The 16,720-nt window shown below is 39.9% G+C and overlaps 1 protein-coding gene across 8 annotated transcripts in view; it reads right to left on the bottom strand.

The window, feature by feature from the left end:
* Nucleotides 1-629: 629 nt before the first annotated feature.
* Nucleotides 630-16,720, bottom strand: part of cacna1db (calcium channel, voltage-dependent, L type, alpha 1D subunit, b) — a 92,266-nt gene continuing 76,175 nt past the window's right edge. For all 8 annotated transcript variants that reach the window (XM_082519627.1, XM_082519628.1, XM_082519630.1 and 5 more), the window contains 7 exons: nt 15,114-15,140; nt 13,275-13,415; nt 12,813-12,970; nt 10,749-10,861; nt 10,503-10,637; nt 9,676-9,861; nt 630-4,091 (listed from right to left, as the gene is read on the bottom strand). In XM_082519627.1, coding sequence (XP_082375753.1) covers nt 3,786-4,091; nt 9,676-9,861; nt 10,503-10,637; nt 10,749-10,861; nt 12,813-12,970; nt 13,275-13,415; nt 15,114-15,140 — 1,066 coding nt within the window. In that variant the 3' untranslated portion in view covers nt 630-3,785. The remainder of the gene's footprint in view (nt 4,092-9,675; nt 9,862-10,502; nt 10,638-10,748; nt 10,862-12,812; nt 12,971-13,274; nt 13,416-15,113; nt 15,141-16,720) is intronic.

Genomic DNA, 16,720 nt, shown 5'->3' with positions numbered 1-16,720 from the left:
ACTCACCTCAGTTGATTTGTTTGATTTATGCTATGTGCCAAATTTGCATCCTCGAGCTACATAACTCACAGCTTTTGCACCGCTGTCAGCCTGAAAGCTGTTTAGTATAAACAGTAATTAATGCAAAATGTTTTAACACTATGTTTACACGCACTAAGAACTTTGAAACTAAAAATCTTCAGTGTCACTTTTTATAAGCAGCTTTTTTCTGATTGTGTTGTGAATTTTTTAAAACTATGTTTTTAATGTAACTGTAATATCATTGTTGCCTATGAGATCACGATTACATTTGATTTGTATTAATTCATGTATATGTTGCACATGGCTACAGTGTGTTTGAGTTTGGTCCAGTTTGAACTGACACACACCGGTGCTGAGATTTTAGACTTTGAGCGAATAATCAGTGTGTATTAGCAGCTATAATGAAAGCACTAACATAAATTATAAGTATGTCTTATTAAGCTTTGCACTATATCATAAAGAATTTATGGTTTACATTATAATGCAGTATTGTCTAACATGATGTGAATGTTTAAATCATCTGTCATTATGAAGGGAAACTTACTGTGAACACCGTCAAAGGCTTTCTGTTGTTTTTCTGTGCTGACACTAAACAAAGCCTCCTGACCTTGTTCTTGTGCCTTTATTCAGTGTTCGTTACAAAAAATCAGCAGGTTCATTGTCATTCCAGGCAAAACTTCAAGTATGCAAAAAAGGGCTTCTCTTTTTATTGGTACAAAACTTATAAGGTACTAGTACTCATGCTACAAAGTAGAGATAGAGCTATTCTTGTTTGCTTTTTTTAAATTTTCATACAACTGGATAGAAAGCAGAGATCTTCAAGTTAATCGCGTACTTTTTACAAATGCTGTACAGATTTTATACATCATTGTCACTTTATAGACATCTGTAAAGCAGTGGAACAGTACAAAAAAATAAAGCTGCGTTGCACAACAAAGCTTTGCAGTCCTTGTCATTTTATCTCATATGATAAATCATTTGGGTAGTTGCACTAGTAATAATCTCCACGTGACTGTTGTTGTTTCAAGTTTCTCGCATGTGAGACACAGGGTAAATCTGAACTGTCTGGAGTCGTGCACTTTTGACAGATTATATTCCTAAGCAGGTGGCTTCCGGTCAAGAAGCTGTCGTAAGTGATTCAAAGCATAGCTGAATGCCTTGGGGAGTGGAGTTGGGTGGTTTTCAATAAAAAACAAAAGTCTCACATAGAAGCCAGCATGTTTACCTCAGACTTTTTATGGCTTCTTGGAAATCAGACCAGTGTTGAATCTGGTACTTCTCTTTAATCTTTGTAATGTTGGGTACAAACACTGTTTTTTACTAAAGATTTGGTGGTTCATCATTCATTACTATGGACTTTTGGACAACCAATGACGATCGCTGCCAATAAAGAAAAAAAAAATCACACATAAATGTTTCCGATTACTACTTTTGTGCAAATGCAGCGTTACCAGAGTTTCCCTGACATGTTAACCAACAGGCCCGGAGAGTTACAGAGGTAATAAGATTTTTTTCAAAGTCTACATTAAAAACAATTTACTTGCAGTTAAAAAAATGCATATGTCTCATTTATCAGCTGTATTGGCCACTTAAACCTGTATGAGGCTCTTCTAGAGTGAAGAGGAAAGAGTGCATTTGCAGTCCATCTGAACGATAGTCCAGATAGCAGCTTGTATCCTGCTTATACATCTGTACATCTGTATATCTACATCATCAGAATGTCCAATAGCAAACACCGGCACCGGATTTAGACCCTTTAGTCAACTTTTAGTCACAATAGATAAATAAATAAACCTCAGTAATTTTGGTAACAAAAAACATTTGACGCATCTGAGTATGGACGAGTGTTCTCTATTCTGTCCAGACTCTCTCTCCAACTCATAAATGAAATATGTAGTTGAGTGGAGAGAGAGTCTCTACACTCAGAGAACCAGGGTTACAATGTAACCAAGCATTCCCTTGTTTTGGTTTTATAGGAGCCCTTTGATTGTACAGAACAAATTGCCCTTACAGCAGTATTTAGAGTAAGAAAAAAAGAAAGATTGCCTATCCATCACTTGGTATGTTGTTTTTTGTTTAAATTAATCTGAAGGCTTTATAGTTGGCAGTGGGAGACAAACACCCATTAGTGGTGCAGAAACGCTTTACTACGATTTCCCCCAAGTTGTGCTCTTTGTCTTGACAAAAACAACTCCAACAGATAAAAGGCAACAGCAGTCATTTCATTACAATAGCAAATATACTGACATAGTATATTGTCAGGCAATCCAGTAAATAGTCGCCCATTATGTAGAGACCTGTATGGTCTTATTCATTCCATTGCAAAAACAAAGAGTTTTGCAGCAGTGGAGGAAATAAATGGTTTACTTGATGTGTCATCTGTGGCACAAAGAAACTCTGGTGGTCTTTGCTTTTATTTTTGTTTCACCTTCAAGAACTGCCAAAGATAACTTCATCCTGTCAGTGAGTAATTATTTTTAAAACATGAGTAGTCTGGGTCTCATTCACTATTGAGCCACATCACACAGAAACCTCAGAGATTATCTACTGTTGCTGATCTCAGAGTGATTCAGGGGGAATAGTGATTCATAGTAGTCCATCATTGCATATCTGAGTAAAGGGCTTAACAAAGAAAACTCAGTCTTCAAAGTTAAGGATCATCAAGGGCAGTGAGTGACACACAGCAGCGAGTGACACACAGCATCCTAATATTCCTTTATTTTTAGGGTGTGTAGCTTGATCAAACTCCTTGAATGTAGCACTGCTGTTAGTTTAAAGGGAGGACTTAAGAGAATGTGTCCGCGATTACATGAAGAAGGAGGATATGCCTGAGGACAAAGACATGTTATTTTTCTTACTGATATGTGATTTCCTTTTCAAGTCAAAAACAGAGACATAGCCAAGCTTAGCCCTGAAATCCTGAACTGTGAACCCAGAGAAGTTTAAGTGATCAAGACTACTAAGAAAAAAACTGTTTCTGTCAAGTTTTTTGTTTTAGTTTTTTTTACTCTAAATCGAGTCACGAAGGTAATAATGTAATGCGAACAACCAGTGTTTGCTAACATGACCAATAAAAGGTTTAAAATCACACATTATTTATATACATGGATCTGGCAACGAAATACAGGGAAGCTTGGAATGACTGGACAACCATACGCTGACCTGGCGCTGGTGGGTTTTTTTTTTTCAGACATCTAAACTGGAACGTAAGTTAGTTGAATGCTTTGGATATTTTTCTAAAATTGTTTTAACAAAATCAGCTTCTTTGGGAAAAACAAAATCATGCACTGCAATCTAAAAATGATTGAAACGGTGGAACACTTTTTGTTTTTTTGGCTCTTTATATATCGAGTAAACAGTTTAGATTTATTTTAGAACAATGCAGCTGGGCCGACCCATTATCACCTTGAACTGAAGCTGATTCCTAAAATCTGTGTTAGAAAACCTACATTTGAGTTTTTCCTGCTGTAAGAAACCAGTGTAACAATAAAGAAAAACCCAATTTAGAGGTTTGAATTCTCACTAGATGGCAGACTGGTTGGCAGACAGATTTGATTCCCTCTGGTTTGCTAAATTTTCCAGAAACCCAACCATTTCTTCATCATTTCTTAAGAGAAAACAAGGCACTTTGCTCTCTTATCCATCTGTGTTTTACACATTTTCATTATTGCATGATGCACTTGAATAGAGGTGTCCCCTCACCGTAGAGCAGTAGTAAAAATTCAATTGAAAAAATCCTAAATATATCCCAGTGTGAGCTGCTGTTATAGTGAGGTGATGCACATCATCTCATCTGTTAGGTCCTCCTCACATTTCACAGCCACATATGGTTCCTCATCGCTGTAGTCACGGATGCTGTGGTCCCTAATATTTGCACTGGCATGCGAATCCGAGCCAACACTCTCTTTCCTCCCTGTGTTGCCATTACCCATGGTCCCATTCAGCAGGTTACTGGCGGCACTCTCCATTTCATCAATGGTCATCTCGCAGGCGTCTGCAATCTCATGTTTAGTTGCTGACACAAATTTAGGGTCCCTGGCGTATTTCCCCAAACCTTCAGAAATCAGCACCTGTGGAGAGCAGTCAGGAGATAATTAAAGCTGAAACCATGAAGTGGAAAAAGTGATCTTCAGCAAGATCAAGAACCACACATTCTGGGTCTTACAGATAGTATTCATTTAGCTGCCAATAGATGACCTCTGCAACATCCTGTTGACTTGTAAAATGAATGCTTCACTGACAGAAGCATTGCTCATCACGCTTCCCAACTTGAGTTAGCTGCCTGGACATGCAGCCATACTTGTTTTTAATAAAGGTAATTATGAAAATGTTTTTCATTTTGACATAGTGGAAAAGTTGAGGTGTACATCACAAATGAGTCAGAACAAGAAGTTCAAGAATGAAAACTTCAAGAAAGAAAACTGCTCAAAAACATTTAGGGGACACTTTGAAAACATGTCCAACCCCAATGGGGAAAACACCATGCTGCATATCTATACTGATATAGACTGTGTAATCAGTCTATATCTTGATGCAAGTGAAAATGATGTGTACTGTTTTCCTAGAATATCACTACATTTACATAAGTAGACTGTGATCTGACAGGTCAAATGTAAAATAACATAACATCACTGTAAATGTAATAAAACACAATTTACTTGTTTGTTAAATATATTTTGTTGTACATATGCATATTTAGATCGTAAAAATACATCCAGAAATGTCTCCCATCATTCCTTGGGACATGTGCTGCTGTTTAGATGTTCTTGTTTTATTGTTTATGGTTACGTTACTTTAAACTGTTATCTTGAATGTTGTGTTTACGCCGTGGTGCAGCGTCACTGACAGCTGTTGTTTTGTAGAGAGAGTGCTGTACCATGAGTGACTTCTGTTGTGCTGTTGTTGAACCTTGAGGCATATTGTAGCACCGCAAGTGTTTTAATAAGGAGCTCCCCTTACCAGCTTGGGGTTCAATAACAAGCTCAATCTCTCTCTGTGAGCTTTTTTGTTAAGATTTCTCTGCATGCCACAATGTAAAACACTGCACGGACACGCTGTGCTAATTATATATTTTGAAAAAGAAATGTGGAGGTAGGAATTGCAATTAATATAAATAACATGATGCTAAGCATCGGCCAATGAATGTGAACTAACAACAAGGTCGCGGGTATGGCTGCGACCGTAGGAAAAAACCCTAATATGAAGGTATTTTACTGTGCATTTTACAGTAATGTTCTGTTCTTCTAGAATATCATTAAAGTTACGTAAATAGACTTTGACTTCACATTTTGAATGTAAATTAACGTTAAATCACTGTAATGTAATACAACATAATTGTCATGATTATTAAATGTATCTGTCTGTACATATGCATATTTAGATTGTTAAAATACATTCACAAATGTATCATGATTTCACAAATATCTGTCCGTTATTTGAAAGATTGAACTGTTGAATTCAAATGTAATGCTATGGAAAAGTATATAACATGATCCCTATAAGCTTGTGTTACATCACATAAGTATTATTATCGTTGCTAGTTAGGCCGTTCGTGGCTCAAGAGTTGGCAGCTCGCCTTGTGATCAGAATCAGAATCAGAATCAGAAACTTTATTGTCATTGTCATGAGAACAACGAAATTAAGAATGGTCCCCGATCATTGCATCATCCCTAGCAATATCAAAATATAAATAAAACAATAAAATTCAATAAATAAAATAGATAGAATACTTAAAATACTAATAAGATATAACAGTAAAACATTCACATACATTCCCACACACATGCTTCAGACCGTGCATAGATTAACACAAGAGTGGCGTGATGGACATTTTTTTGTAGTATTCAGATGTGTTATTGCAGTTGGATAACAGCTGTGTTTGAGTCTATTAGTCCTTGCTCTGATTGCCCTGTACCGTCTGCCTGAGGGCAACAGTTCGAACAGGGAGTGGCCAGGATGTGAGGTGTCTTTTATGATGTTTTGGGCCTTTTTAAAACAGTGGGTGTTGTGTAGAACTTCCAGTGTGGGGAGAGGGCAGCCAGTGATCTTTTGGGCGGTGTTAATGATCCCTTGGAGTGCTTTCCTCTGAGCCCCTGTGCAGCTAGTGTACCAGATGCATATGCAGTAAGTTAGAACACTCTCAATGGTGGCTCTGTAGAAGGACAACAGCAGTCTCTGTGTGATGTTATTCCTCCTGAGAATTCTCAGGAAGTACAGTCTCTGTTGGGCCTTTTTCAGCAGCTCGGAGGTGTTCACACTCCAGGAAAGGTTCTCCTCTATATTGACTCCCAGGAAGCGGAAGCTTGCCACCCTTTCTACACAGTCCCCATTTATGAATAGTGGTTGGATCTCTGCCTTTTTCCTTCTGAAGTCTATTATGAGTTCTTTGGTTTTTGAAGTGTTGAGGAGGAGGTTATTGGCCTTACACCATGACGTCAGCTGCTCCACCTCGTCTCTGTACGTAGACTCGTCTCCCTTGGAAATGAGCCCCACCACTGTGGTGTCATCTGCAAATTTCACAAAGATGTTGCTGTGGTGGCGAGGAGTGCAGTCGTGTGTGTAGAGAGAGTAGAGCAGTGGACTGAGCACACAGCCCTGGGGTGAGCCAGTGCTGAGACTCAGGGCTGAGGATGTGTGATGGCCAACTCTGACTCTCTGTCTACGGCCCGAGAGGAAGCTATTGATCCACATGCAGGTGCTGTATGGAAGCCCCAGGTCTTGTAGCTTGGCCACCAGTTTGTGTGGAAGGATGGTGTTAAAAGCTGAGCAGTAATCCACGAAGAGCATCCGCACATAGCTACCATGCTCTTCCAGGTGAGTTAATGCAGCATGGAGTGCTGTGGCTACAGCGTCTTCCGTGGATCGGTTTGCTCTGTAGGCAAACTGGTGTGGATCCAGGCTGCGGGGCAGGGCTGCTGTGATGTGTCTGCGGACCAGCTTCTCAAAGCATTTCATTACCACTGGGGTGAGTGCCACCGGTCTGTAGTCATTCAGGCCGGTGATGTGGGGCTTCTTAGGCAAGGGGACTATGGTGGAGGACTTCAGGCAGAGTGGGACAGTCGCCTGTGCGAGGGATTTGTTGAAAATCCTGGTGAAGATCCCAGCCAGCTGTCCTGCACAATCCCTCAATATTCGACCTGGCACACCATCAGGACCCGCCGCCTTCCTCGGGTTAACAGCCTGCAGCATGCGCCTCACCTCGTGCTCTTCCAGGGTGAGGGTGGTGCTGCTATGGGTGGCGTGTTGCTGCTGTGGCTCCAATACCTCCGGTACCCTGGTCTCAAAGCGGGCAAAGAAGATATTCAGCTCCTCTGCCAGCTCCAGGTCACCGTCCGCAGCTCCGAGATTGATCTTATAGTTGGTTAGGTGCTGGATGCCTTGCCACACCTGCCGGCTGGTATTACTCTTCAAATGGTCCTCGATCCTCCTCCTATAGTCCCCCTTTGCCTCTCTGATGCCTCTCTTCAGGTTGGATCGGGCTGTGGTGTAGTAATCCCTGTTGCCAGACCTGAACGCAATGTTCCTCTCCTTCAGCAGCTGCCTGACCTCCCGGGTCATCCAGGGCTTTTGGTTGGGATAAGCCCGGATCCGTTTGACTGCTGTAACAGTGTCTATGCAGTGTTTTATATAGCAGAGGACACCGTCTGTGAACATTTCCAAGTCCTGATGTTCAAAGATATCCCAGTTAGTCCTGTCAAAACAGTCCTGCAGCTGCTGAGAGGCACCCTCTGGCCATATAGTAAAAGATTGCCGGTTCGCGCCCCGGCTCGGACACTCTCTGTCGTTGTGTCCGTGGTTAAGACTCTTCACCTACCGCCTACTAGTGATGGCCAAAGGGGCCGATGGTGCGATATGGCAGCCTCGCCTCTGTCAGTCTGTCCCAGGGCATGCAATCAATTATTACTTAAACCAACTGTTAACTGTATATTTCTGTACATTTACGTATTATGATTCATATTTCCACATTCAGTGACCTTGTTTATAGGTAATTTCATTGTTTGATCGCGTAAAAATGTTCCTAATTTAATGTCTAAAAGCACTTGGAAAAGGCAGAATCCCATGTCAAATTAGCGCAACAAACTCTATTTTCATTACTGAAAATAACCGTATTTTTATGGGACAGTTATTTTCTGTTATTTTACGGTCGTATTTTTGGCACCCCAGCTGCCAGAATATTACCGTTTTTTTAAGATGGTTTTTTTTCCTATTTATAGATGATTTCATTGTTTAATCACATTAACATGCTCCTGATTTAATGTTTAGCGGCACTTGAAAAAGGCGAGATCCCATGTCAAATTAGCGCAACTAATTGTATTTTCATTACTGAAAATAACCGTATTTTTATGGGACAGTTATTTTCTGTTATTTCACGGTCGTATTTTGGCGCCCCAGCTGCCGGAATATTACCGTTGTTTTAGGATGTTTTTTTTAACAGTGTACTACAGAGAACAAAATTCAAAGACACCCTGAAATTCAAAGTGAAAAAATGGTCCAATGGTCCAGTTTTATTGTAGTCACTTAAAATGGTACTCAGTAGTTTGTTTGGCCCCCATCTGCTTGTATGCATGCCTGAAAACATCCTATTGAGACGTGAATGGTGTCCTTTGGAATCTCCACCCAGATCTGATCCGGACATCACTGAGCTCCTGGAGAGTCTGAGATTCACGCTACCTGAATCGGACGGACCAAAACATGATGTCCCAAGTGTTATATTTGAATTAACTCAGGCGAGTGTAGAGTGCAGGAGCTGCAAACATACTCTCACCTCATGAAGCCGGATATTGTTTTGCGCCAGGAGAAGCCCAGTACCCACTGCACCAGTGTAGGGTCTGACAGTGGGTCCAAGGATGTTACAGAACGATGTTACAGGCAGCATATTATTCTCCACGGCTTCTCCAGACCCTTTCACATCCATCACATGTGCTCAGAGTTACCTCCTCTCATCCGTGAAAAGCACACGGTGCCACTGGTGGACCTGCCAATTCTGGTATTCTATGGCAAATGCCAAGCAGTGAGCACAGGGCCCACTAGAAGACATTGTGCTTTCAGGCCACCCTCATGAAGTCTATTAATGATTGTTTGGTCAGAGACATTCAAACCAGTGGCCTGCTGAAGGTCATTTTGTAGCTAAGGCAGTACTCATCCTGTACCTCCTTGCACAAAGGAGCAGATACCCGTTCTGATGATGGGTTAAGGACCTTCTACAGCCTTATCTCCTCCACGCTGTCGAGACTGCTCGAACACACAGTAATTCTTATGGCATTGGCACGTTTCAATGTGCCACCCTGGAGGAGCTGGACTACCTTTGCAACCTCTGTAGGGTCCAGGTATCACCTCATAATAACAGTAGTGACACTGAGCCTAGCTAAAGGCAAAAGTAAAAAGATGAGGAGGGAAAAATGTCAGTGGTCTTCACCTATAAAACACCAAAGCAGCTGAAACTGATGAAAAACCCCTTATGCTATTTAACTGACCAGATCAATATCCTGTATGTTGACTTGGCTTGATGCTACACTTTGATTAAAAAGTTTTACTTTCAACTTTTTCGAGCAGTGTATAAATGAAATATCACCAGATCTCTTATCCTACTTTGTGAGGGTCTATGGATTAAAAAAATGCACGGTAACAACAACAGAGCATTTGTTATGTACTCACAGCTTCCACCAGACTGTTGGCACTGCCTCTCTTTTGCAGGCAGTGCGAGCAGCACTCTGCGGGTAAATGCAGACGTGACGGAGAATGGCTTTGGCTGGGAGGGCCATCCTGACTATCTGTGTACCATGAACTCCTCTTCACTGCTCCAGGGATGCTGGCCACACTGCCAGGACTGCGCCAATCCACCTATACACACAAACATATTTATATATATATATATATATATATATATATATATATATAGATATAGATATATATAGATATATAGATAGATATAGATATATATATATATAGATAGATATAGATATATAGATAGATATAGATATATAGATATATACAGGGTGGGCCATTTATATGGATACACTGTAATAACATGGGAATGGTTGGCATTTCTCCTGCGGTGTTGCTATCAGTGTGTGAAGAGTGGGAGAAGAGGGTTGCATTGACAATCCAACACAATGGACAGCACATTGAACACATTTTATAAGTGGTCAGAAACGTGTAAATAACTCATGAAAGAATAAAGTTACGCTGAAACCGAGCACAGCATTGTTTTTCTTGTGACATTACCAATAAGTTTGATGTGTCACATGGCCCTCTTCCTATTGAAAAAACAAAAGTTGTATCCAAGACTTCTAAATGGCCACCATGGTCACCACCCATCTTGAGGAGTTTGCCCCCTCACATATACTAATGTGCCACAAACAGGACTTTAATATCACCAACCATTCCCATGTTATTATGGTGTATCCATATAATGGCCCAAACAGTAGTTTGGTGGGGGTGGGGGGGTGGGGGGGTTGCCAAGAACAACTCAATAATGAGACCTGTATAAGGGGCGTGTAACTGGGCGAGAAGTCACGGCTAACTGGGGAGGCAGGAGGTGTGGCCCACGAACGCATGGACCTTGTGGGAGAAAGACGGTGAATTTTGCTTGCGTCGAGACCGGCCACCGCCATCACCTGTGAGTGATTGAGAGCCGAGATAAAAAACAAAACGTAAAAAAACAACAGTCCTTAGAGGTGCCATTCCTTCATCATCACAATATTAATGCCCCAAAAAGGTGCAGGTACATGCTGCTGCATCAGGTGTAGTGGAAGAGCTGTGCATGATGGAGGAGGAGGAGCACCGTCTCCACTATTTCTTCTCCGAAGACACTCAAAGTTGAATGTTGGTCTGTTGGAGGCTGAGAGGACACAGAAAACAGTAGTGATTAATGCAATCATTCATCATAAATCCACAGACATTTATAGACAACTGCAATTATTGCAATGACATGTTGTTTTCTTTTATGCTTATCATCCCTGTTGGACAACATCTCCCACCCCGTGCAGCAGACTGTGACAGCACTGGGCAGCTCCTTCAGTGGGAGACTGCGGCACCCACGGTGTGGGACGGAGAGATTTCGCAGGTCTTTCCTCCCCACTGCTGTCAGACTGATCAAACACACACATCCACACATGTGCAATAACACTAAGTGCAATAATCTTTTCTGGCATTGTTGTATTTTTACTCAGTTGTATATAGCATTTGTATTCTATTTTTATCTTATTGTATATTTTATTCTATTTTATTCTACTGTATATAGTATTTTATTTTATTCTATTCTGTACAGTTGTGTACTGTATTTATTCTTATTGTATTCTAATTTTTGCTTCATAACTTGCACTGTCCACTTCCTGCTGTGACAAAACAAATTTCCCACGTGTGGGACTAATAAAGGTTATCTTATCTTATCAAACTGCTAAATGACCATTAATAGGTGCTTTCTATGCTCATCAGCGCAACAGATTCCAGTTAACTGTTCTGCTCTGCCTTCCTGACTGTGTGACGTATGAGCTGGTATTCTTATCTTAAGGAAAGAAGGCTATTTTCTAGGGTATGAAAATCTAATTAAACAAAAAAACAAACAAAAAACCTCAAGATTTGATAAACCAGTGCGCACCTGCATTGCTTTAAACAGAGCGTGAGAGCAGTGATATGCGTCAGTGCACTAGCAGAGAAGTACATCAAGTACATCTCTGGCTATCACAACGGTTATCAGCTAGCAGCTAAACAAATATTATCTGATGGAGAGTGTTTTTGTGCTTGAAGGCAGTAGTGAATATTTTTGTAGATTTTTATGCTTCTTCCCATGTGGAGTCCTTCAGTCAGTTAGCCAAGTTTATTAGTCCTTTAAAAAAAATAACACAGTTCTTATCTGTGCTAACATATAACATAAAACTGTTAACACAATAAACTTTCATAAGTTTAACACAATGTGCCACTGGAACTACAAAAAAAAAAGTGAATTATTATTAATGATTCCGTGCCAGTTCACCAATATTAGCGAGTAATATTAGCTATTTGTAAGTATATATGTTTCGGCCTATATAACAGCCGATAAGGGAACATTAAAAAAAGAAAAAATAAAGAAAAAAAACATGAAAAACATCCTTCAATCATGTTAAGAGAGTTGATGTTGCATTTTTTGTCCAACAGAGGACACATCTAGCGACACATCTGTATGGAACACAAAACACAACAACGTGCTAATCTGAGCAGAGTCGTGCAGAACATAAGTGAATAATCTACAGGGAGTTGTAAATGAAATTTATTTTTAAATAAAAATCCTTTTCTTTAATAAGGAGTGATAAGTCACCAAAAATAATAAATGTTATTCAAATCTGTTCATGTTTTTTGTGCCCTAAAGAAAATCATTTTTAGCCTCTATATATTCAAATTTTACTCACCAAATATTTTTTTTTAATCTATTTTTAAAATCCTACATCAGTCAGACTCTTATTCTGTTATCCATTAATTTACAACAGTTCTCATCAATTCATGTTATATTGGATGAGTAAAAAAAAAAGTTCTTTTCTTTCAACAACAAGGTAATTTCTCTATGAACCTAGCTAGATGACACTCTAGCCGTTTAACAATAATTTACATACAGTAGTGTACCATGCAATGACAGTACTGATTCAAAATGAATGGTACAAATGAGTAAGTTCTGCATAGTTCACAGATGTGAGATCAATTTGCCTGAATCAGCTAATAAACATCTGACTTGAGAAATTTCTTGCAAACAACAAGTAAAATGATCCTTTATTAAATTTCACAGGTGTAGTGACAAAAACAAAAAAGTATCAGTTCACCTTGAGGTGAGGGTAAAAACCATTTCCTGGGTGACGCCCTGCTGTCCTGGTAGATTGGCTGTTGATCATCGTCACAGTAACTTTCAGACTGGCAGTCACCCCTGGAAACGAGGTCAAAATCTCCCTCTGCATCATCATGGCATTCATTGTTGGACAACCTTTGACACAAAAAGATAAAGACTTTGAAAATTAACTTTATCTGTAACTATGATGTCACGGGACGCAAACAGTGGAAAGAAAGTTACACAGAAAAGTAATAGACTGGTGACATTAACCACCAGCATAAACCACAAGTGCTCAATCTAGATATAAAACAGCTGAACTCAGAGGAAAGAAAATACTTCCGTGAAGTCATCGGTACACAGTAGTAAAACCACGGCTGCATTTACGTAGCTGGTGTGTCAATTTTATCTCACGCTTTCCTCAGATTAGATTAAACCGACTTTTCTTTTCCAGAATTACCTTTCCTTTGTGAGCATGATGTCATCTTCATGAAATTCCTCCCCACTGAAGTACTCGCCTGAGCCTCTCTCTTCATCGCTGTCCCCATTGCCCCTCTCCTCTCGACGAATGGTGGGATAAAGTGCTCCGCTGCTCTCTGACCTGGCATCCAAACAGCAAAGACACAGTAAATCATACTGATGTCGCTGGATTGGATTAACCATTATCATCTGTTTTCTTCAGATTATTGCATCCGCATTCTAAAAAAGTTGGGATGCTGTATAGAATATAGGTAAAAGCTGAATTTGGTGATTTGCAAACATAAAAACTTGACTCCTTTTTAAAATTAAATAGAACACAGAAAACACATCGAATGTGTTACAATATTTACTTTCAATTCAAAAACAAAAAGGTCATTTTGAATTTGATGACAGCACAGAAAAAGCACAGAAAAATTTGGATAGGGCCATTTTCACCACTGTGTAGCATCCCTTCCACTTTAATTAGCAGTCCACAAACATCTGAGAACTGAAAAGTCCAATTACTTGACTCTTAGGAGAAGTTTTTCTGTATCAGAAAAACAGGTGTTCTGGATGGGAGCTTATGCTGCTCTAAAACTGTAGTACCTCTCAGCAATAATAGTGCATTTGCAAGGTGCCAATTCCACAGGTGCTAATGCCACCCACAGAGCTGTAGAGCTTGAGCACTGATAACAACAAGTTGTCCACACCATCTTTAGTCCAGTGTTCAAGTTTTCCAGAAAGAATTTCACAGTTCAGTTTGTCTGACTTCCATTTTCACTGAGTTTTGGCCCAGAGATGACAGCATGTTTAGATCATGTTCATATATGGCTTCTTCTTTGTATGGTAGAGCTTTTGTTAAGTCAGATTGTTGAATGTTGTCATTGTTTTTCTTAAATTTGTAAAGGCTCAGTTCAAACTATAGGATCAAGGACATTCCTTTGTCTGACCCCCTCTCGAGCCTCTCGAAGTTCTGGGAGGAGGCTGGTTCTGACCAAGCCTTTCCTCGTTAGCGAGTAAAAGACCGGTTGAAGATGTTCTGTCTTGGTTTTGTTCTTCATGAGGAATAAGTCTCTAAACTAGCGGGGCCTGTGGAAACACAGACTCTACAGCTTTAATCTGCATTTATGGATGGCACCAAAGACAATGTTGTTTTTAATGCAGTATTGGCTGAGGGCCTGAAGATTAACAGCCTGCAGTACCGATTTTTACTCTTGTTCCACTCCAGATTCTTTCAATCTTTTGATGATCTTATTTAGATGAAGATCTATTTAAAATCTTCACAAATTTGAGGAAGAATATTCTGAAATTGTTACACATCTTATGCTGCAACTGACAGTGACATATACTTACAGTTTATTTGCATATTTCCCATCTTTACCTCTGAGAAATGTTGCCTCTCTATGATCCTCTTTTTAATACCACTAACTTTTCCAGTCTTTTGTTCCCCCTGTCCTAACTTTTTTAGACGTGTTGCTGCCATCAACTTTAAAACAAGCTAATATTTTTTTACAAAATAGTCAAATGTCTAAGTTTAAACACTAGATATATTTAATATGCTCTGCTGTGAATAAAAGATTTATATATGAATTTGCAAATCATTGCAAAAATGTCAAAACTCTTTGAAAGTGGGTTTGTACAAATAGTAATAATCCTTATTGTCATAGAGTTGCTTTCCCATAGACTGCTAATTCAACCAGTCACCACATATATACTGTATAAACTGGCCCATTTATCATTTTTTGGATTAAAAGGTCAGAAGCTTTCACATGTTTTGTGACAATCGTACACAAAACCAATATGCTTTGAAGCTCTGTGAGCATTAACATCATGTACATACCTAATATAGGCCTCATAGTAGCGTGTCCTGCTCCAGGGACAGGAAGAGGAGATGGATCAGGCAGATAGAAGGGATTTGTTGGAACCGGAAACCAGGACGGGGAGGGGAGGGGGGGTTCATGCAATGACAAATGAAAAGAGGATACAAGCTGAAATGCTTAAATGGTCTTGTCGGTTTTTCGCTCCTGCTAGAAAACAAGATCTATAAATAATCCACAAATTACAGATAAGAAATGAGGTCACACGATGCCACGGTTTTTCCAAGAATGAACACCACCGAACATTCAAACTGTGGATTCCTAGGAACTGCAACAAACCCAGGTGCAATATGTCAGACCCGACAGCCTCAGCATGTTTTTTTTAAAGTTCATGACAGCACAATTAGAAGAAGACTGAAGAAAGTTGGCTTGTTTAGAAAGGCTGCCAGAGGAAACCCTTTTCTCTCTCAAAAAAAGATGGCAGCATGGTTTAGGTTTGCAAAATTTCCTCTGGAAAAATGCAAGACTTCTGCAACAATGCCCTTTGGACATGTGAGACCAAAATAGAGAAGTTTGGCTACAGTATAATGCACAAACACCTCATACCAGTACGTTAGTGGAAGGATGATGATATGTGCTTGTTCTGCAGCCACAGGACCAAGACACCTCACAGTCATTGAGTTGATCATGAACTCCTCTGTATACCAAAGTAAGTAGTAGTAGTAGTCAAATGTGAGGCCGTCTTTCTGACAGCTAATGCTTAACCCGAAATGGGACGTGCAACAGGACAACGATCCCAGGCACAGCAGGAAATCTACAGAGTTTGCAGAGCCCAGCCCTCAAGACAATTTAAATGGGACCTTTGGAAAGCGGCGCATAAATGAATACCTGCAAACGTCAATGATCTGAAATAATGTAGTAAAGAAGAGTTGGTCAAAATTCCTCCACAATGATGTGAGCGATAAAGACATAAAGAAAACGACCGTTCAAGTTAGCACAGTTAAAGGTGGTTCTACAAGCCACTGAATAAAGGGGTGCACTTAGTTTTTCATAGGACTCAATGTAACCGAGAATATGTGTAGAACATGCAGATGAATGAATCTATAAAAGCGATCATTTGTTAAATACATACTGATAAAACACTACAAAACTGAGATCTTTCTAATGCAGTGAACTATAATGTAATGATATACAGTGGGGCAAAAAAGTATTTAGTCAGCCACCGATTGTGCAAGTTCCCCCACTTAAAATGATAGAATAGAATAGAATTCAACTTTATTGTCATTGCACATGCACAGGTACAGTGCAACGAAATGCAGTGATGATGACAGAGGTCAGTAATTTGCACCAGAGGTACACTTCAACTGTGAGAGACAGAATGTGAAAAAAAAATCCATGAATTCACATGGTAGGATTTGTAAAGAATTTATTCGTAAATTAGGGTGGAAAATAAGTATTTGGTCACCTCAAACAAGGAAAATCTCTGGCTCTCACAGACCTGTAACGTCTTCTGTAAGAAGCTTTTCTGTCCCCCACTCGTTACCTGTATGAATGGCACCTGTTTGAACTCATCATCTGTATAAAAGACACCTGTCCACAGCCTCAAACAGTCAGACTCCAAACTCCGCCA

This window comes from Aulonocara stuartgranti (genome assembly GCF_965226115.1).
Source record: "Aulonocara stuartgranti genome assembly, chromosome: 20".
In the NCBI taxonomy this organism is placed as follows: domain Eukaryota; kingdom Metazoa; phylum Chordata; class Actinopteri; order Cichliformes; family Cichlidae; genus Aulonocara; species Aulonocara stuartgranti.
Note: the sequence above shows the minus strand (reverse complement) of the source record. Positions and strands in the feature narration are given on the sequence as shown.